The following is a 21,359-nucleotide window of genomic DNA, read 5'->3' on the forward strand; positions in this document are numbered from 1 at the left end:
CACCGACCTGGTGGTGAAGCAGCACCTGATTGAGCACAGTAACTCTGGGGACACGTCTGTGGTGGAGACCCTTTACTGCAGGGCCTGCGAGCTGCCCATGCGCGTGCGGAGGAACTGCATCCTGGAACACCTGTCTTCGGGCAGGCACTGCAGGAACCGCAGACTCATCCGACAGCACGGCCTGCGGACGCCCATTCTCATGTAAATGTCAGTTGCCAACGCTGGTGTTTCAGGAGACATCCCAGCGGGCTGCGGGCTATTTTAGGATTCTCTGCCCTGCAAACGTTTCCGAAGTATGTGGACAGGCCGCCTGATGACACTACGTTTACGGGATCTGCTAGTGGCTTGCCCATTTAGGGAGTAAACCCTGTGAAGTCTCGCAGTTTTGTTGAAGTGTGCGTGGCCACCTGAATGCTGCCTTATCACAAGCCAGATACATACTGGTCTGCAGGGTAACTCCCCACTGTTGATCCTCTCAGATGATTGTGGACTGGGTGCTGTGAGTCCTGCCACTTTGTTTAAGTGAATGTGCCTTTTGTCCAGCTCAGCCGCCTCGGATCTCGCTGCCACCGGCCTTACTGCACACCCGTGCCACCCGCCCTTGCCCCGTCAGCCTCAGCCTCGGCTCATTCTCTCAGGCAGTCCCAGCATTGGCACAGTACCTCCTCCCACTGTGGGCCACACGTCTGTGCTCCCTGTCAACCCTACTGCCATCAGCACCACCACCAGCGACTTGTCTGCCCAGGAGGATGCAACACCATCTACCTCCACCGGCCACCTTTCAGTGTCTCCTGCTTTCCAAGTAAAGACACCAGCAGTGCCCTCAGAGCAGACCAGCCAGAGATTTTCTGAAGCCTCCCACAGGGTGCTCTCTGGAGGAGGCCTGAGATGCTCTCGTGACTTTGGAGCCGGGGTGGCTGGCCACCTTGGCCTGGCCGGCCACCTTGGCCTGGCCGGCCACCTTGGCCTGGCCATCTTTGGGGTGGGCTTCGGGAGCCCGGCACTGCTGCAGAGTGTGGTGGATGAGAACAGCTGCTGCTTGCTGTACGTGGTGGAGGACCAGCTGTGTGACGTGGAGCGAGCCTTCAGAGCTGAGCATTTGGCCAATACCAGAGTGGTTCGGGAACAGGATGCGGACATCGTCCTCAACCACCAGCGGTACGGTTTCAGTTGTCAGCAGAGGTTCACTGAACACCTGCTGTGTGCCGGGCACTGTCCTGGGGGCTGGAGAAATGGCTCTGAATGCTGCAAAGTCCCCACACTTGTGCTGCTGAATTGGGGGCAGAGGCAGATGAGTAGATCTCAATACATCAGTAGCAATAAGCTCTGCGGAGGGAACTCACGCTGAGTCGGGAGAGGGAGGCTGGTGGAGTGCTGTTTTAGGTGAGATGGCTGGGGAAGACTTGAGGAGGGGGCACTGGAGCAGGGACCTAGGTGGGTGAGTGAGATGGCCGTGGGGGTATCCGGGAACAAGCACATTTTACAAAGAGGACACTGAGTCTTCTCCAGGCCTTGATGTAGCCGAGTGGCTGTGCTGGCAGGAATGGAGTGAACAGGGTGAGGGCTAGGCAATGAGGTCCCAGGCCCAAGGAGCCTGGGGGCCACCCGGAGGCTTTGAAAGCCACCAGGGGTTGGTTTGGTTTGAGCTCACACTCGGGGTGGAGGAGAAGGACGCAGGGACACCAGTGAGGGGTATTGTGGGGCCAATGAGGCATGATGGGCCCGGACCAGGGCAGCAGTATGGCTGGATTTGGGATATTTTGAATGTACAGCCTTTGCGATGGGGTCCTGGCTTCCTCCCTTCACTAGAGCAGCTGGGTGTGACATGTCCACCCTGTTCATGAGCGGTGTCTCCCTCAGCTGGAGCAGCATCTATACTTCCTGCCCACAGGGTGTGGACAGCCACAGCAGGTAAACGGGCTCGCGGGCAGCCACCCAGCCCTGGGGTCAGGTGCAGCCACTGTGTTCAGGCCTGGGCTGGGAACTGCCTGGTGTTTCGCAGAGCTGGCCAGTGCTGCTCACAGGGCAGGCCTGGCTCACCTTTGGTGTGTCCAGGTTTGGACATGCTCTTAATAGCGTAATAAGGGAAGAGTTTGACCCCAGCTTGTTATCGCATGTGGAGGGCTCTGAACGTATTAGCAGACAGTGTTGTGTCTCAGCAAAGCCCATTGTCACTGCAGAAGAATGTTCGTGAATGTTAATGCTTTGTGTGTTTTTGGAAAGTTGGCAAATTTTATTTATTTATTTATTTATTTACTTTATTTATCTTTTGAGACGGAGTCTCACCCTGACGGAGTTTCACTCTGTCGCCAGGCTGGAGTGCAGTGGTGTGATCTTGGCTCACTGCAACCTCCACCGCTGGGTTCAAGCGATTCTCCTGCCTCAGCCTCCGGAGTAGCTGGGACTACAAGCGCAAGCCACCATGCCCGGGTAATTTGTATTTTTAGTAGAGACAGGGTTTCACCGTGTTAGCCAGGATGGTCTTGATCTCCTTACCTCGTGATCTGCCTGCCTTGGCCTCCCAAAGTGCTGGGACTACAGGCGTGAGCCACTGCGCCTGGCCTACAAATTTTAGTTTTCAGTTATCTGTGGCATCTGCTTTAGGCAGGTTTTCACACTTTTCACTCGGGTATCACATTCACAGAATGCACACGTTCATACATGATACACACAGCAAAGTGCCCGAGTCGGTGTGTTTTTACGAACTGCACGCACCTGTGTGGCCAGCCTGGAGATCACAGTCCTCGGAAGTCCCCGGGCTCCTGTCCAGCCCACACCTGAGGCTGACCTCTGTAGGCTGTGGAAGGGAGCATCTTTTTTTTTTGAAAGAGTCTTGCTTTGTCACCCAGGCTGGAGTGCAGTGGCGCAATCACGGCTCACTGCAGCCTCAACCTCCTGGGCTCAAGTGATCCTCATACCTCAGCCTCCTGAGTAGCTGGGACTACAGGTGTGCGACACCAAGCTTGGCTAGTTTTTTTTAGTATTTTTTCTAGAGACTGGTTTTTGCCATGTTTCCCAGGCTGGTCTTGAACTCCTGGGCTCAAGTGATCCTCCTGCCTCAGCCAAATCTCAAAGTGCTGGGATTACAGGTGTGAGCCAGCGCATCTGTCCCTGAGGATCTTAATAGAATTTGACTCACAGAAGCCTATTCTGTGACTTGGCTGGGATCTGTATTTTGTTCCTCAAAATTAGCAAGTTAAATTCTGAAATAAGTCATACTGGAAATGTTTTCACAATTTACTTTGTTGAGGCCTTTTTCTTCTGTTATTCTCGTGCCTGAGATGGTTTATAGAGTGGTGTTAGCAGCATGGATTCTGGAATGTTCTAGGTCTCAAAGCACGCTCTTAACATTCCACTTTATTCCTGCAGCGTCTCTGGAGTAGTTGTTTGCTGCCCACCAGAGGCAGCTTCTGAAATCGTGATGGACGCTCTCCGAGCAGCTACGCGCCGGGCTGGCTGAGGTGATGTCTGCACCCGTGCCCACGTGTCTCAGGGGGAATGGGCTTGCCTGCTTCGTTTCCTGACTCCTCTCCTAGGCGCTTTGATCCGGCTTTCCAGTTCTTGCACAAGCAAGTTTGTGTCAGCCACGCCCTGGGGAGGATCCACCGGATCACCGCAGTCAGCAGCCTGTTCCCAGCGGCCTCTCTGGCTTCCCTAAAGAGGGCAGGTGGGCATCTGCGTTGTTGGGGGAATGCACAGCGTTGTGGCATCTGTGTCCATGTCACATGGTTCCCTGTGACCCAGAACCCTCCAATGCTTCTCGCCGGTAGCTTCCCTCCAGACCAGAAGCCAGAGCTCATTCTCCCTTGTGTCCAGGTGGGATTTTCTACAACGCTGCTGTGCACGACGTGGATGCCGTATGCATGTTGCTGGGGAAGCCACTCCGGACACTGTGTTTTTTCTGGGACGTGGCTTCTGCCCAGGTAAGAGTGGGCTTCACTGTTGCAGGGTGCTCCTGTGGCCACCGAGGCTGGTTGAAGATGTAGCACAGGCTGGGGCCCCTGTTCAGGATTCCTCCCCCACTCCCGGCTTTGGGGAGCAGATAAAGTAACATGGAGCACATGTAAAAAAGATGACTAAGTGGTCACGTCGCTGAATCCCTCAGGCATTTCCCGAGGCTGAAAGCCATCATGCAGGAGGTATTTCACATTTGATGAACTTTGAGAGTCACTGTTCCAGTAACCATTTCTCCAGCCCCTGCGATGTGACAGGCCTCCTGTAGTTTCTAAGGTTGCCAAGGTGAATAAACACAGTCCCGGCTGGAAGTCACAGCCAGGTTGGGATGCACACAGATTAGCAGATCATCAGTGAGCACCAGGTGAAGGCGGGGCTGGGGATGCTGGTTCCTAGGTCCTGTCCTGGCAGCAGAAGCTCAGGGTGGGTCCTGAGGGCTGCTGAAGAGGACAGATTATCTGTTGCTTTATGACACACCATGCACTTGAAACAACAGCCACTGGGTAGTTAGGGTTTTGCAGCCTGGGCTGGGCTTGGCTGGAATCCCTTTTCTGGTCTGCCCAGACGTCACTCACTTGACTACAGCCAGCTGGTCAGCGGCCTGCCTGGAACAGCCCCACCAGGGTCACAGGGCCGGGCCCCGCTTCACCTGGGTTCTCTTCCGTATCGTCCCCACGCCTCCTCAGGTCCCCACAGCAGCATGGCCACACATTTGATGGCCTCAGGGCACCAAAGTGGAAGCACTCAGACGTCCTGAGGCTTGGGCCAGGACTGACGTGGTACCCCTCACACCACACTTTGTGTACTGGGGCAAGTCCAGGCCCAGCCAGTGCCAGCGCTGACTTCTCTCAGTGCCCGCTTCACTCTGTCTCGTCAGCACCCCCTTTTGGCACTGCCTCCCCCATCTGCCCAAAGTTCACCCACCCACCCTGCTCCACTGGCCACCAACCTGATCCCAGCCATGTCCTCATCCTGGCTGTGGCCATCTGCCTGCAATCTCTTCCCTGTAAGACCTCCGTTGGACCAGGTGCCCGCCTGCTCTGAGCTCTCCAGAGCACAGGTGGAGGCCATGGTCTCCACAGACCCCGCAGGCCTGTCACCGGTCGAGGGTCTTGACTGCACGTTGTCCAGGTTCTTGGCGTTTTGAACAAAGAATTGGACAAAACACCCAGCAAAGCAAAGAAAGGATGAAGCAACAAAAGTACGAAAGCAGGGATTTATTGAAAATGAAACACACTCCACAGTGTGGGAGTGGCCCAAGCAGCAGCTCTAAGGTCCAGATACAGAATCTTCTTGGGCCCAAATACCCCTAGAAGTTTCCCATTGGCCACTTCATGCTCACCTCATGTAAATGAAGTGGTTGCAAAAAGCAGCCAGTCAGGCTGGAGTGAAGTTACAAAGTTATACTTCTATGCAAATGAAAACTCAGCCTGTAATCAGTCTGATTGGTGTGGACAGCGACCATTCAGAGGCTGGAGTGAGTGAAGTTACAAAGTTGCAAACGGAGACTTGACCCACAATCAGTCTGATTTGTTGCAGACAGCCAGTTTTCCATCTGCCAGGCAGAAAAGGTGAGGGGGTTTGCAAAGGCCTCTGGTCCTTTTGTTACTTAGGAGTGGAAAGTTAGGGTTTTCCCTTCAACATAGTTCAAGGAAGTTGTGAAACAGCCTTAGGTTCCCTGCCTCCAGACCCTAATCTGCCTCAGGCCCACGGGTGCTGTCCCCCGCAACCCCACTGTCCTCTTGTCCACTTCTCGCTCTTCCTCAGAAGGCAAGAAAATTACCTGTCTGGGGCCTGCTTCCTGGGTGGGACATGGGGACTGGCTCTGCTAGGCTCACGGCTGTACCCCCAGGGTCCAGAAGGTGCCTGGGCCCGGGACCGCCAACGCTACAGAAGCTTAGCAAACACGGAATTGGACTGCTTGATGGGCAGCGTGCCTCTCAGGGACCCATTTTGGAACAATTTAGAGTTAATTTTCTATTAAGGACCAGTTTCTGTGTAACTTCTTGGCTATGCCTTTCGCCCACTGCTTCAGTTGAAACAGTGAGTTCAGGCTGGTTGTGGTGGTAATCCTAGCACTTTGGGAGGCCCAGGCTGCAGGATCACTTGAGGTTAGGAGTTCGAAACCAGCCTGGCCAACATGGTGAAACCAGTCTCTACTAAAAATACAAAAAAATCAGCCGGGTGTGATAGTGGACGCCTGTAATCCCAGCTACTTGAGAGGCTGAGGCAGGGGAATTGCTTGAACCCGGGAGGCAGAGTTTGCAGTGAGTCAAGATCGTGCCACTGCACTCCAGCCTGGGTGACAGAGCAAGATTCTCTCAAAAACAAAACCAAACAAAACAGTTTATCATTTGCCTAAATCAGCTTTTGTATTATCTAAAGTTTTCTTCTGCTTAGATATGGCCGCCTTAAAAGATGCAGACGCTGTTGGGATCAGCATGAAGTTTCCCTGTGAGGCTGTAGTCAGCATGGACGTCAGCCAGCACTGCACAGACAGCTGCGACCAGGACGTCAGCCAGCACTGCGCAGACAGCTGCGACCAGGACGTCAGCCAGCACTGCGCAGACAGCTGCGACCAGGACGTCAGCCAGCACTGCGCAGACAGCTGCGACCAGAGACTGGAGGTGACCACTGCCCTTTTCCACCCTTTGCCAGTCCACTGTGAAAAGCTGGGTTGATTGTGCGGGTTAGATAGAGGTCGTCAGCCGGGTTGATTCCGCAGGTTAGATAGAGGTCGTCAGCCGGGTTGATTCCGCAGGTTAGATAGAGGTCGTCAGCCGGGTTGATTCCGCAGGTTAGATAGAGGTCGTCAGCCGGGTTGATTCCGCAGGTTAGATAGAGGTCGTCAGCCGGGTTGATTCCGCAGGTTAGATAGAGGTCGTCAGCCAGGTTGATCCTGCTGGTTAGATAGAGGTCATCACCCGGCCACCCCTAGTCGGAGCATATGCGGCACACCTTGTGCATAGTCAGTGCTCAGTAAATATTTGTTTTAATTTTCTGGTGAGAGCCACGTCTTCCAGGTTTTGAAGAGAGTTCGTTCTCTGGCCTCTGGGCCTCCAGGAGCTGTTTTGTGGCGGTAGCTTTCCTTTACGTTGGCTGTTGCTCTACAGAAGCCTGTGCTTCCTTGGCCGTTACAAGGAAAGCCGGTGTTGGTCACGGTGTGCCATGGGAAGTGATAATGCCGGTTGTGGAAGGCCCGTGTCATGTGTCGCCTGCCCACTCCACCCCCACCAACAAAACCCCCTCGTGGTGCTCAGTCATCCCCTGCCGCTCCCCACTTCCTGTGATCGGCCTGGTTAACCCCTGTCTTGCAGTGGCTCCCAGGTGGTTGGGTCCCAAGGCGTGCTGCCGATGGAGAATCAGAATCCCTTGGGCATTACTGGGCGGGGCATGTCCCTGTCCCTCGGCTCCCAGACCAGGCTAGCTGCTACCAGGACTCCTATCGAGAGCTCTTCAGACACTTTGTCAGAACCCTTAAAGGTGGGTGACATTCTCAGGAGGAACCTGGGATGTCCTGATGCTCAACGGGTAGATGCCTTCCAGGCTGCAGTCAGTGCAGATGATATGCCAATCTTCAGGTGGAAAATTGCATTCCAGATACTGGGTTCAGATTTGAAATTGTCCATCTCAGTGATCATTTGCGTTGCGTGTACTTGAGGGAGATTCTGAGAGATGCTCCTTTGGGGTTCTGTGCATGTACCATGTTGCCTGACATGTCCTAAAAAATCTTGTTGAACTCTGAGGTTTATAAAATGATAACTACTTCTGAACTCCTGAGATCTAGTGGATAACATGTGTCCTGGAAGATAGGACACCTTCTACCCTCTGTCAGTCCTGGGGGTGACTGGGAACCAGGGAGGTTGAGCAGAATTCCTGGACCTGGGTGGGGCTTGTCCAAGAGGGGCAGGTGGGCCTCTCTAGGATCAGTGTCCCACCCAGAGGCCAGTGGCCCCTTCACATGCCCCAACAAGAAGAAGACTGGCTCCGATGTGTTGGGTTTTGTCCTGAATCTGTGCAAATGTGCAGGGAAAGAACCTCCTGAAATCACCAAAGAGCAGTTCCTCAGGGCCTTCTGGGTGGCCGTGGCCGCGGAGCAGTCGTGGTGGAACCGGTCAGCTGTGGACCTGCCCTGTGAATCGGCAGAGGGCTCTGTGGTGAAGACAGAAGCTCCATGAACCAACCCGAGGCTGGAGCCAAGATCCTGCCCGATATCCAGTTGCCTGTTTCACTTGTCGCTGTTACTGGGAGAGGGAGACAGAACCTCATGGCGGTCTTGTCCTCACTGGAGACTCAGAAGGGGAATCATTGGGAAACCGTGTATGTTTCACTTCTGGTGTAACCAGACTTTTCAGGATGTGACTTCAGACCGAGGACACAAGTTGGGCTTGCTTAGCTGTTTTGTGTTGCATGCAGGCCTCAGAGATGCTCTTCCGGTCAGAGTTCCCTTGGCAGGGCCTCGGAGGCCTCTGGTTGGCTCTGTCAGGAAGAGGGCAGGTCAGGGATTGGATAGTGTAAATTGACCCAGAAACCCGCAGTTTCAGCTTTTCTGTGGCAAATGGGGCCGAGGGCTGGTGAAGCTGTTAAGACTAAATGTCTCATGCATGAGGCAGGCTGCAGGCCTCCTTAGGCCTTTTTTGGGGTAATTATACCACTATTTAAAAACATTTTTTTTTGTTTGTTTTGAGACAGGGTCTTGCCCTGTCACCCAGGCTGGAGTGCAGTGGTATGATCTCGGCTCACTGCAACCTCCGCCTCCCGGGTTCAAGCGATTCTTCTGCCTCAGACTTCTGAGTAGCTGGGATTACAGGCATGCGCCACCATGCTCGGCTAATTTTTGTACTTTTAGTAGAGACGGGGTTTCACCATGTTGTCCAGGCTGGTCTCGAACTGCTGACCTCGTGATCCACCTGCCACGGCCTCCCAAAGTGCTGGGATTACAGGCGTGAGCTACCATGCTCGGCCTAAAAAACAATTTTCTTGAAGAATCTGATTTTGTGCATAGTAATGATACAACACCATTCCTGAGAAAAAGGAAATATATGTGTGTGGTATGAAAAGCCCATATTCTGTTCTTGCCGCCTGAATCTAGGCTTCCTCTTTGGATGTGAACACGGGAATGAACAGTGGCTGTTTTCCACCCAACGGGGTGTGGAGATCTTTTGGAAATGGGCTTTCTCCTTTCCATTTTGCAGCTGGGGGCGGATGGAAACCTTCCTTCGAAGGGTAGTGACTTGGGGAGCAGCAGACCGGCTCCGAGTCCAGCTTAGCTTTCCAAAATTCTGTGTGAAACCTACTGAAGATGTTCTTAGATATTTGAAAATAATGGCCTGTATTTCTCATGCTATACTTAAAAAAATAACTAACCTTTTAAACAAAGATATTCAAACTCACCCTTGTGCCGAAAGCGCTCACGTTTCTGTGTTCATTCCTGAAAGGGTGTTTTAGAGTCCCCGTTTCTACGTTCTGTGTGGCACCCTCTTGCCAAGGGAACATCCAGAATCCCTCCACTTCCTGTCTAGTTTGAGGCCTCAATACGTTCATGATCCAGAGTCCTGTGGCTGTGAGGGGGTGGGCCCACCGCTGCCCAGCCCTCCTTGGTGGACATGGGGACAGGTAGGAGCCTAGGGAAAGGGGTGAGCGGGCTCTGGTGTGACGGCATGAGCGCTAGCCAGGAAGGTGGGGCCAGGGCCAGGCATGGCGTGTCACCTGCACCTCACCTGTCGGGGAACTCGGTGGAGCTTCCTGGCGGCATCTCTCCCTCTTGCCTTGGTCCTTTCTATCTTTGTTTCAGGCCAATTTCTAAAAAGACTGAGGCCTCCTTCAAGGTTGAACAGATTTCTAGAGCCTTGTTTTTGCTGTGACAGGTCCCTAGTCCCTGTTCACAACTCTGAAACCAAGAAACCTGAGAACCAAGAGAACTGAAATGAAGCCCTTTGGTCTCAGCCTGGTTTGAGCCAACATGAGGCTCTCTGCTGCCCTTTGTTTTCTTAGGTTTTGCTGAGAAACGGGAGTGCGTTCTGTGTGGGTGTTTGTGACACCCTGAGACCCTGCTTGGCCTAGCTAAAGTCTGGAAAGCCTGGGTCCCACAGGGCTTGCATGAGGGCCATGGGCCTGTACTTCAGGAGGCCTGAGAGGCCCGGTCAGTCCCATGAGGCTACTCAGCTTGGCCCGCAGGTCCTCCGAGGCACAGGGCAGAGGGACACCCCAGGGACCCATCAGACTCACGACACGGAGAAACTCAAGTGGGGTGCCAGGGCCGGCTGCAGAGACCACAGGCTTCCTGCCTGTGAGGAGCCGCCCTGTTTGTCTGAGCCCCTCGGAGATTTAGGTTTAGCCATAAGAACCGGTCATTGGAATGTACACTTTATTATGTTACAAAAACAAAAATCCCCACCGAAACACAGCTAAAAAAATAACACATTTTCCCGAGATTACATTACCAAAAACAGTTGTTATGTCATTGGAGGGCGTCCATTAATACTGCTCGGAGAAGCACGATCCTACACGAAAAACACGGATGGGATTTCGTTTTCACCTTAAAGCATTAAAGTGCTTTAACTGGTAACAGAGGAGTGGACGTTTGTGCGTTGGAGATGCTGACTGTCCTGAGTGACAAGTGGTTCTGTGCCAGGATACTGTGGGTTGGGCCCCTGGGTACAGCAGGGGCTTCCCAGCAGCCCAGGCCTGGTGGGAACGCTGGCGGAATGGGGGAGAGTCGCTGTTTCTGACCAGAGTGACTTGGACGGATGTGAGCTGACCTGCCTGGCGAGCTCCTTCTGCCTGGCCTTTCTGAGCAGACTCAGGACCACTGCCCATCCCCCTTGGCCCCAGGAGTGCCAGCGGCCTCCCTCCCACCCCTGCACTGCTGGGAAAACCATCCGCCTTCAAGATTTGTTTGTTGATTTGTTTAGTTTTATGAAACACATCGCTTAAAGGATTCTTGTTCCTGGGAATTTGCATTTTCTCCTGACTACGGCAAAGTCTCAACTCTGTTTACTTTCACAGCTGCTTCTCCAGCGCAAGGAGGCTGCGCGGGCTCCCTGGACAGGCGCAGCTGGGGCCATCTGGCTGCTCCGTGTTCCGGCCGGCTTCCTTGGACGTCTGGCTGGGGTTCCAGTGACAGCTGCCCCGGCCCTCTGCCTGCTCTGTGCCACCCGCCCCACCCCCTCCCCAGCCCTTCCCAGGAGCACACTACAGGGGCTCTTGGGACAGCCTCACTGGACTCAGGGTGGACAGGGAACGTGCCTAAGAAACAAATCAACAAGCCCCTTGGAATTGAAGCGCATCTGCGCTGGGCTCAGGAACCCCGGGTGTCGGGATGGGCCCCCGCGGCTCCTGAAGTGGAACATGGGGGCAGAGTGGGGGCTTCAGGAGGTGGCCTTGGGGTAGCAGCTGCCCAGTCCCCAAGAGATGGGCGTGGTGCCTGGGGCATGGGTCTTAGCCTTTCTGGCCTCAGCTTCCTCATCTACGAAATGGCAATAAGATGGAGAGCTGAGGTGACATGCAGCTGGGGCGGCTGCGCCACCCTGGGAAAGCCGAGTCTGCTGCTGTTGCCGCTACTGACTGATGCCCTGGGTGTGGGCACCTTTCTAGGGAGATGGAACCCTAGAAGCTAAGCAGCCAGAGCTTCCTGCCCTTCAGCTGGAAGGAGCTGGAAGGAAGGGCCAGGCCCTCACCCTGGCTGCAGCCAGATCCCCTGAGAGCCGACAGCCCCATTCCTGCTGCCCCCACAAGCGTGCACCCAGGCGGCTGTGCTGTCAGCGGCCCCCAGGGAGGTGGACGGTGGGAGAGGGACGCCTGCGTCTTCGTAGACCAGTACCTGCGGCAACACCAGTTGCTGCTTTTAAATAAGGGGAGGCTGGTGATGGTGATGCCACTTAGCAAGATAGAGTCCTGATCTGGGGATGGGGGCTGTGTCTAACCTTGCTGTGCCCTGGGGGGCTTAACTGCTTTTTCTGGGAGATGTTAGTGGGGGAAGCTCCTAGCCCTTAGGACCACACATACCCTAGGCAGGGGGTGTGGAGCTGGCCGTGTCAGAAGGGGCCAGGCAGCCTGCACTCTAGGTGGTGTCTCGGCTTGCGTGGGTGAGGGCTCCCATTGGCCCACCTGCCTGGAATGAAGGGCCTCATCACACCTGTCAGGCTCCCCGGGGGCTCCGGTTCCCTGCCCTGAAGCTGTGCTCCGGGATGGTCAAGCTCCACACCAAGGCTCAGGCTGCTCCTCGTGGATGGAGGTGGCCCCAGAAAGGGCCTGTGCAGACTCTGTCTCCCCGGGGCCTACTAACTCCCTGGGGTGTTCCACGAAGGCCTAGACCCCCCTGCACCTACCTCAGTCTGTTCCCTGACTGCCGCCGCCTAGAAGGGAAAGCAGTGCCCTCTGGACCTCGCAATGGTAGAGAAGGTGGCCATGGCAAGGGAGGAGCTGCTCCCACGGCAGAGCGTTCCTGCGGATTTGCCTGGATTTGCCCTTCCCGGCGTTCCCTCTAGCCTTCCTCCCCACCCGGACTTCCTGGGGACAAGTCCCGCGCACCTGGCTTCTCACTCAGCTTCCTCAGCCCGGCTCATGGGCGCTAGGTTGAACTCCAAAGGGAATGCTGAGAAAGAAAGTTTAAAAAAAAAAAAAAGCTGACCCACCGTGTAGAAAAGGGTATCATTTTATCAAATATTGACAATTTCCAGTCCTCTAAGGACAGGCTGTCCCTTTCTGCTGAGGGGTCCCCGAGGAGAAGCGACTGTGGCCAGGCTGAGGGGCACTGGCTGAGGCGGTACCAGATGCTTCCCCGCGCCTGGGAGGGGTTGTGCCCTCCCCAGTTTTCTCCAATTTCAGCACCACTGTGGTTGTTGTTAGGGGGAGGAACGAGGCGGTCCTGCAGAATACAGTGTGCTGGGGGCAGAGGCCAGTCCCAAGTCCAGCAGAGAGAGTCCCCAGCCCCCGGCGCGGGCAAGACGCAGTTAGGGACATTCCCTGAAAATACATTGGTGTTTCAGACACAGTCACTTGGCTGCTCACTACTATCCAGAACCAAAAGATGTCGCAAAATACTTTTTGGCAGTCCATCAGCAAAGAGGATCCTTTCCTTTGGAAGGACCTCGCTTGGTCGGGAGATGACAGAGTCTCTAGGATGAAGCCTGGAGGTCAGAGCCGACACTGCGGTCCCCACCCACGCCTGCCATGGAGCACGCCGGGGCAGTGGCAGGGCTGAGAATGGGCCAGCCCCCGCCCCACAAGCCCAGCGCTAGGGCAGCTCCAGAAGGTTCTGCAGGTGACTCAGGCTGTCCGCAGGCGGCTTCGGTGGCTGGGCCTCTCCCGGGGCCGGTGAGGTGCCTGGGGATGGGCCGGACCTTGCCTTTCCCCAGGCACAGCCCGGAGGTCCTGTCTCCTGAGGCAGTTTTGGACACACAGGAAGGAGAGGGGAGGAAGCTTGGGTCTCTGGGCGGTGGCACAGGCTGCGGCCGGGCAAGGCCCTCAGTGGATCTCGGCCTCCGTGAACTCCTCCTTGATGGGCTGCTTGCGGGCCTTGCAGTCGGGCAGGTCGAAGCCGAAGTCCGCCCACTCGTCGGGGCCGCCGCCTGGGCCGCCGCGGTTGGGGATGGTGATGGTGTGGCGCACGCGAAAGTGCACGGCCTCCATGACCCGCTGGCGCTGCAGTTCCCCTGAGCCGCCGATGGAGATGGTGGCCGCGTTGCTGGAGCGGAGCAGCTGCTGCGCAGTGCTGTAGTCGTGGCCCTGCTTCAGGTCCTGCAGGCCCCGCCAGATGGTCATGCGGTACTGCTCGGGGATCTTCAGGGCCCCCAGGTCCTGCGAGAGGCCGGCGTGTTAGGGGCAGGCAGCAGTGGGGCAGGGAGAGCAGGGGGGCCGCCCTGGGCCTGGAGGTCCGGCCACACCACACCCTGGCCCCTACACCCCCAACCAGAGTAGGCAGGAGAGGGGACATGGGGGAGGGGGAGAGCCCACCAGGGCCACTCCTGGCCTGTGTGGGGCCTGGGCCCTGACCTGGGAGCGTTAGACATGGAGCCCCCCGAGCATCTACCTGGCCCTGGGGGAGGAACTGCCTCCCAGCCTCAGGGCAGGGCCCTCCTTGGTCTCCATGTCCCTGCCCCCTGGAGCGGACCCCCAGCTCATCCCTGAGCTCCCAACACCCTCTGGGCACCACACCAAGCACACACATCACTCAGAGGAGGCAAGGGTTAACGTGACCTGGAGCTGGCTCAGCGTAGGTCACTGGGGACAGGTTGCGGGGAGGGCGGTTAGTGGACACAGATGCGGCCACCCTCTGCACAAGGGACAGTTAGGCTGAGCAGCTGGCCCCAGCTCGCACTGACCCTCATCTCTGTCTGCAGCCCCAGGCTGGGGACGGTCTGGGACGGGCCTTGGACCTGGGCCGCGGCACTGGCTGGAGGGTGGGTTCCCACCAGAGGGCTTGCTCTTCCTTAACTGACAGTGCCCTGTGGTTCACACCTAGGCTACAAGCAGGCTTTGTACACCACTAGTTTCTAACCCAAAGACAAGCCGTGGCTGTTTAATCACGGTGCCTGCAATCAGCTGCCACAGGTGCCAAGAGCTGTGTGGCCTCGGGCCAGGTGCTTGCCTTCCCTAGGTCCCCTTTCCTCTCTGTGTAAATGGCGCTGAACTGGACTGACTCCCTCGGGGCCTTACATTCTTCTGTTCTTTCTGCCTTGGAAACCGCTCATCCCCTAAAATCAAAGGCACACTGGCTGCTGGGAGTCTGAAAAGGCTCAAATGACCAGTTCAGCATCCGGAGGCCTGGGCCTGTGTCCCGCGCCGCCAGCCGCATGCCTGGCTGCACCTGCCTAAGCTCTCGAGAGTCAAGTCATCGCATCTGCTTGCCCGGGGGAAAGGGTTTCTAAGTGTCCCAGCCACGAGAGCAAGGAAGAGAAGGCTCTTTGCCCTCCGGACAGGGGCCCCTCCAGCTACTGCCTCTGCAGAGCGGGGGCCACCTGGGCGTTACCTCGATGGTCAGGTTCTGCAGGTGGTAAATGCTCTGTAACCCTTGGGAGGTGAAATACTCGATGCAGTTTGGACACCCCAATCCTGTTAAAAAACTGCAGAGAGAATTTGAGAAAGGAAGCAGCATTAGCTTCCCAGCACAGGGCTGCGCGAGCTCCTGTCTCTGACAGTGGCCTGGCTGGGGCGGAGACTGCCACTGTCTCTGAAGGGTGGCTCCAGCCCACAGGTGGCCATGGCATCCCTCGGGGAGGGGACGTGCTCAGCTGGGGAAAGGTCAGTGGAGGACCCCGGCTTTTTGTGCTTTTCCTCTAAGTGGACCGTTTCCCCAGCATCTGCAGATGCTCCTGGCCTGACTGCCCCCGCCCGCCTGTCTGATCCGGGGTTGCGAGTGGTGAGCACACAGGGTGGGGCAGGCAGCTGACATGGCCAGAAGGACAGAGGTGAACGGACAGGGTGACAGCACATGCTCAGGCCCTCGGCAGCCCACGCACCTGACGAGGCTGGGGTCGGCGTGGTAGGGGGGTGGCGGAGTGCAGTGGGACCCCGAGACCATGGACTGGGCGCCGTGGCTGCTGCTCATCTCGCCGTTGGCTGGCACTGCGTGGCCATGGTTGTTGAGCATCCCAGGGCCTGGGTGAGAGGCAGGTGGGGCCATCAGGGCAGCCAGGCCGGGCGTCCAGGTGCAGGCTCCACCCAGGCTCCAGACACCTCTGGACACCGGGAGCCATCCCAAGGCCTGGCAATGTGACGCTCGGCATCACCCCGGCCAGCTGGAGGCTTGAGCAAGGGCTGAACACCTGGGGCCCTGTCTCCTCACCCCGCCTAGTAGGGACGGGGGTGACCGTGCTTACGAGGAGCTGGGTCGTAAGGGCAATCGCAGCTGGCACTGGAGTGCTGGCCACATCCCAGGGCCTCAGGGAACGCCTGGGGGTGCTTGCTCGCAGCACTGGGAACATGCTTGGTCCTGCCCACATGAGGACCTTCCAGGGGAAGGGGGCCCAAACTCTATCCAATGGAGACCCCGGCTTGTGCTGGGGCCCCTGATGAGGTCTTGCACCATTTAATCCTCACAAGGAGTGAGCCTGGTACTTCTGTGGCCATTTGCTGATGGGGAAACAGGCTGTGTAAGGTTAAGAGCCTTCCCCAAGCTCCCTCGCCTGCCAAGAGGCGGTGCAGGCACGTGGGTTCCACGCTCTTAACTACGCCCCCCTCCACCTCCCACAGCTACGAGTGGGCAGAGAGGGCTGTCTGTGGCTGCACCTCCTGCCCGGAGGGTGGAGCCGCTGGAAGGAGCCAGCCACAGAGACACCTGCCCTGGGTCCTGAGCTGGGTGGTGTGTCCTGAGTCAGGCGCCCCCAGTGGGCCTCCCCGCCCTGCCCGTGGGCCCCCACTGCCCAAGGGACTCACCCACGGGCCCCAGGTTGGGTGTAGCTGCCGAGCTGTGCGGGGGTGGCTGGCCCACCAGCTGGTTGACGGAGGGCAGCTTGTTCATGCCCCCGTGCACCTTGTTCATGGGCGAGAGGACCGGCCCGTAGGACGGGGGCTGTAGGTGACTCCTGCTCAGAAGCAACGGCTCGCATGGGTGGGAAGCAAGGCAGCCTCGTGCCCACCGACCACCCACGCCCATGATGCCCCCATGCTGTGAATGGGTGGAGACTCTGATGTCAGAGAGTGGCTTCAGCCTCCCTGTCCCCAACCATGGCCATGCACGGCCACTGGGCCTGCGCCTGAGAAGGACACTGGCCATGGCGGGGCTGGGAGGCAGGGGGATGACCTGTGCCACTGGAATCGGACTCTGGTCTTGGTGGGTCATGATCACTCTGGCCACCCCTCCTGGCCTTTCCACTCAGCAGCCATTTACAAGACCCCTCAGTGACAGAGGCATAGCAAGGGCCGTGACCCAGGGTCCCAGGGCAGCCCCAAGTGCTAGAAGGCTTCCTGGAGGAGGAGATGTGGGGTGGGCCCTGCTCTGGACCCTGCTGCCTGTCCCTGGCAGATGATGCTTTCTGGAGGGGTTTCTGGTCCTCCTGGCCTTCTCCTGAGGGGTTAAGCCATGTCCTCCTTCCCCACACTGATGGTGGGCTAGGGTTGACTCACGGCCTCTGTAGGAGCTGCTGCTGCTGCCGATAGGAGTCCACCAGTGGCTGCGGCACCAACTCCATCAGCTCCAGGCTCTCCTTCAGCTTCATCAGGATCTCAAAGTTCTCCCTGCCTCGCACCTGAGCACAGAGGAGCAGATGCTCTGCCCACATGCCCCAGACCCCCATGGGAGGGGGGCGGCCGCAGCTCCAGGAGGACCTGGGCTTGGCAAAGCATCTGTCCTTTCTGGGGGTTCCCCGGCACCCCAGAGGCTCAGGATCCCCGATCTTCTTTCCTCTTCCCAAGAAGCAGGTCTAACCAGAGCCCCTGACTCGGTGGGCAGGTCTCCTGTCCCCAAGAACCATGCCTGCTCCTTGTGGCCCCCAAGCCTCCCTCTTCCTCCCCCACCAACAGATACTGGGTTTTTAAAAACCAAGTCTCTCTCTCTCTCTCTCTCTCTCTCTCTCCTCTCTCTCTCTCTCTCTCTCCCCCTCCCTCTCTCCCCCCTCCCCCTCCCTCTCTCTCTCCCCCTCCCTCTCTCTCTCCCCCTCCCTCTCTCTGTCTCTGTCTCTCTCTGTCTCTCTCTCTGTCTCTCTGTCTCTGTCTCTCTCTGTCTCTCTCTCTCCCTCCCTCTCTCTCTCTCCCCCTCCCTCTCTCTCTCCGTCTCTCTCTCTCTCTCTCGACAGAGTCTTGCTCTGTTGCCCAGGCTAGAGTACAGTAGCATCATCATAGCTCACTGCAGCCTTGGACTCCTGGGCTCAGGTGATCCTCCTGCTTCAGTCTTCTGAGGAGCTGGGACTACAGGTGCACGCCACCACCACGCCCAGCTAATTTTTGTAGAGATGGGTTCTCACCATGTTGCCCACTTTGGTCTCAAACTCCTGGGCTCAAGTGATCCACCTGCCTCAGCCTCCCAAAATGCTGAGATTATAGGCATGAGCCACTGACCCCAACTAGGGCTCATTCTGGAGCTCAAAAAACAGAAAGTTCACATCATGGAAGATGAATCCCAGCCAAGCCTGTGCCGATTTGATTCACCTGTTGGAGGCCACATGTGAGAGGCATACTCATGGGGGCCGGCCGTGGCCACGGGTCCTGGCCAATGTTAGGGTCCTGGATTCTTGCTGAACTTCTACCCTGGTGGGACTCCGCACCACCCCACCTGTGCTGTGTACACATGGCTTCATTGTAAATGGCATGACGCTGGGTTTTTGGGACTGAGGGGACTCTCAGGAATGCCCTGCAGTTGGGTCCTGCTGGTCTGGCTCTTGCAAGCAGGTTCTGCCCTCTGGACCCTCTCACACAGGGCTGGGCTCCTCCCGCCCCCTCCACCATGGTCTCCAGAGTCCCTCCCCATGGCCCAGCCTGGGCTCAGCAGACAACAGAGGCGAGGCAGGTCTCCTGGCCGCCATGCAGGAGCACACACTCACCTGCAGGTAGTATGTGTCCTCGTCTCCATGCCGCCGCTTCTTCACGCCGGCGCCAAGGGCGGGGACGGCAGGGGGGCTCTGCTTGAAGGCTGGAAGGCCAGGCAGGGCGGGCGGGGTGAGCAGGCAGGACCAGAGGGTGAGGCCTCCTTCCGGGAGGAGGGAGACCTGCCCCACCCTCGGGGCCAATCGATTCTCCAGGTGGGTCCGGTGGTGAGCAACCCACAGGGACGGGCAAACCTGCGGTGCCACCCAGGCCTCTGAGGTGCCCTTGGCCCAGGACAAGCGACTTATTTGGGGGCTGCTCTCAGGCTCCGTCAGGGAGGAATCTGGGCGTGGGGGGCCGTTCAGGGGCTGGCCGTGTCCCTGGGATGTGGGCTCGCACTGTGTCCTGCCAGTGTGTCCCCTTCCCCTCCCACACGCATCCAGTTCCCCCTGGCCGGCTGCTCACCACGCTTGCTGGTGGCCCCGTTCTTGGCGGAGCTCTCGTTCAGGGCCTGCTGTTCCCGGTAGTGGTCCTCATCGGCTTTTCGGTCGCGGCCAGGACAGGCGCAGATGCGGCCCTCAAAGGACCGGCGGCCCAGCACCTGCCCACTGTCGGGTGGGCACAGCCAGAATTGTGAGCTCACCCTCAACCTGCCTACCTTCCCCACCCACTTCGGACCCTGCAGGACCGGCCTTGAGAGCCCTCAGTCACCACAGAGCACCCAGTGCCGGCAGCCAGTGTTCCCGCTAGAGGGAGCCGGAGGCTCAAAGCTGTGAGGCTGCCCTGACACCTCGCCAGGGACTCCCACCTCCCTCCGGAGGCCCAGCTTCTGCCCAGGCAGGCCCTGCAGGCCAGGGGGCGGTTCCTTCCTCCAGCAGCACAGCCCAAAGTCTCTTCCCCAAGCTGGCCTTGGCCTGCAGGTCTCCATGACAGCTCCCCTTCTCCCCCGGCCACACCTGCCCAGACCTGTCCCACCTCCACCCCGTGTGCCCGGGACTCACTCCCGCGTCTCCAGGGTGATGATGATGAGGATGGGCCGCCGGTTCATGCCCCCCACACAGCTGCTGTTACACATGAAGTTGTACAGAATGGTGGTGAATTCCGTCCCCACCTGCACATGGGGGAGCAGGGAGAGGGGCTAGCATCAGCACGCAGCCCCAATCCACTAAGGTGGCAGCCCCCAGCTCCATGTCTGGTCCTGGCTCCAGGTAGGCAAGGGGATGCTGTGCTCTATAGTTGTTGCCATTTGTATATCTGTCCACTCATTCATCCATCCACCCACCCACTCCATCCATCCATCCAGCCATCCATCTACCCATCCATCCATCCATCCATCGAACCATTTACCCATCTATCTATTCATCCATCCATCCATCCACCAACCCCATCCATCCACCCACCCCATCCATCCACCCACCCGTCTATCCATCCATCCATCCACCCATCCACCAACCCCATCCATCCACCCATCCACATCCATCCATCCATCCATCCATCCATCTACCCATCTACCCATCCATCCATTTACCCATCTATCTATTCATCTATCCATCCATCTAGCCATCTATCCACCCATCCATCCATCCACAAACCCCATCCATCCACCCACCCCATCCATCCACCCATCCATCCACTCCCATTTATTATCTATCCATCCATCCAACCATCCATCCACCCACCCATCCATTCAGTATCAATCCATCCATCCACCAACCCCATCCATCCATCCATCCATCCATCCATCCATCCACCCACCCACCCTATCCATCCATCCACCTACCCATCCATCGATCCATTTACCCATCTATCTATTCATCCATCCATCCATCCATCTATCCATCTATCCACCCATCCATCCATCCACCAACCCCATCCATCTACCCACCCCATCCATCCATCCATCCACCCATCCACCCATCCATCCATCCATCCATTTACCCATCTATCTATTCATCCATCCATCCATCTATCCACCCATCCATCCATCCATCCACGAACCCCATCCATCCACCCACCCCATTCATCCATCCACCCACCCCATCCAACCATCCATCCACCCACCCATCCATTCAATATCAATCAATCCATCCATCCATCCACCCATCCACCCACTCCATCCACCCGCCCACCCACCCACACGTCCACCCCCAACACCCACCCCATCCATCCATCCATCCATCCATCCACTCCCCCATTTATTATCTACCCATCTATCCACCCACCCATCCATTCAATATCAATCCATCCATCCTATCCATCCACCCACCCACCCACTCCATCCATCCATCCATCCACCTACCCACCCACACATCCACCCCCCACACCCACCCCCTTCATCCATCCATCCTATCCATCCATCCATTCACCCCATCCATCCATCCATCCACCCACCCCCCATCCATCCATCCATCCATCCATCGACTCCCCCCATTTGTTATCTATCCATCCATCCAAACATCCATCCACCCACTCATCCATTCAACAATATCAGTCTATCCATCCGTCCATCCACCCACCCCATCTACCCATCCCTCTACCCACCCATCCATTCAACATCCCTCTACCCAACCATCCATTCACCCACCCTATTCATCCATCCGTCCACCCACCCATCCATTCACCCATTCACCACTCCATCCATTCATCCACTCACCCACCCACCCCATTTATCCATCCATCCACCCACCTACCTACCTACCCATCCATCCATCCATCCATCCACCCCACCCACACCCATCCATCCACCCATCCACCCATCCACCCACTCACCCCATCCAGCCACCCGTTCATGAAGATCACTGAACCCCAAGCACTGGGCTGGTTCTGGGTTCTGGGAGGGCTCAGACCTGGTCTCTGCTCTCAGAGCAGCACAGAGTCCTGTGTTCTGTTTGCCCCAACCTTCTCCCCTGACACAGGCTGGAGGTCAAGCCCAGATGCTAGGT

General features: G+C 57.3%; 2 protein-coding genes across 12 annotated transcripts in view; one reads left to right on the forward strand and one right to left on the reverse strand.

Annotated features, from left to right (window-relative positions):
• Positions 1 to 510: 510 nt before the first annotated feature.
• LOC129008520 (putative TP73 antisense gene protein 1) lies at positions 511 to 9,347 on the forward strand. 6 transcript variants are annotated; one of them, XR_010125364.1, is made up of 6 exons: positions 511 to 1,383; positions 3,370 to 3,667; positions 3,817 to 3,923; positions 6,355 to 6,581; positions 7,272 to 7,437; positions 7,984 to 9,347. XR_010125364.1 is itself a non-coding variant. In XM_063660214.1 (6 exons), exons 2-6 carry the CDS (start codon positions 3,499 to 3,501, stop codon positions 8,130 to 8,132), a joined length of 879 nt encoding a protein of 292 aa, XP_063516284.1. In that variant the 5' UTR covers positions 511 to 1,383; positions 3,370 to 3,498; the 3' UTR covers positions 8,133 to 9,347. The 6 variants fall into 6 exon arrangements, 2 of the variants coding, with proteins under 2 accessions (XP_063516284.1, XP_054296850.2); XM_063660214.1 differs by having other exon boundaries at positions 3,771 to 3,923; positions 6,340 to 6,581; XR_010125365.1 differs by having other exon boundaries at positions 6,340 to 7,437.
• A 1,166-nt stretch (positions 9,348 to 10,513) lies between these two features.
• TP73 (tumor protein p73) overlaps positions 10,514 to 21,359 on the reverse strand; it is an 82,780-nt gene continuing 71,934 nt past the window's right edge. For 4 of the 6 annotated variants that reach the window (XM_054443015.2, XM_054443024.2, XM_054443034.2 and 1 more), the window contains exons 7-14: positions 19,419 to 19,528; positions 18,883 to 19,025; positions 18,435 to 18,523; positions 17,023 to 17,144; positions 16,333 to 16,481; positions 15,417 to 15,555; positions 14,927 to 15,020; positions 10,514 to 13,755 (exon numbers count right to left, since the gene is read on the reverse strand). In XM_054443015.2, the coding sequence (XP_054298990.1) occupies positions 13,423 to 13,755; positions 14,927 to 15,020; positions 15,417 to 15,555; positions 16,333 to 16,481; positions 17,023 to 17,144; positions 18,435 to 18,523; positions 18,883 to 19,025; positions 19,419 to 19,528 (1,179 nt within the window). In that variant the 3' untranslated portion in view covers positions 10,514 to 13,422. Of the gene's footprint in view, positions 13,756 to 14,926; positions 15,021 to 15,416; positions 15,556 to 16,332; positions 16,482 to 17,018; positions 17,145 to 18,434; positions 18,524 to 18,882; positions 19,026 to 19,418; positions 19,529 to 21,359 lie in introns of those variants that run through there. The other 2 variants (XM_054443043.2, XM_054443053.2) reach the window with 2 other exon arrangements.

Source organism: Pongo pygmaeus, chromosome 1 (genome assembly GCF_028885625.2).
Source record: "Pongo pygmaeus isolate AG05252 chromosome 1, NHGRI_mPonPyg2-v2.0_pri, whole genome shotgun sequence".
Taxonomy (NCBI): Eukaryota; Metazoa; Chordata; class Mammalia; order Primates; family Hominidae; genus Pongo; species Pongo pygmaeus.

Excerpts from the sequence above, each read along its gene's own strand:
- LOC129008520 (XM_063660214.1), top strand. The coding sequence starts at position 3,499 with ATGGGCTTGCCTGCTTCGTTTCCTGACTCCTCTCCTAGGCGCTTTGAT. Across the intron at positions 6,582-7,271 it reads GCTGCGACCAGAGACTGGAG|TGGCTCCCAGGTGGTTGGGT; the intron begins GTGACCACTGCC and ends CCTGTCTTGCAG. Across the intron at positions 7,438-7,983 it reads CTTTGTCAGAACCCTTAAAG|GGAAAGAACCTCCTGAAATC; the intron begins GTGGGTGACATT and ends GCAAATGTGCAG.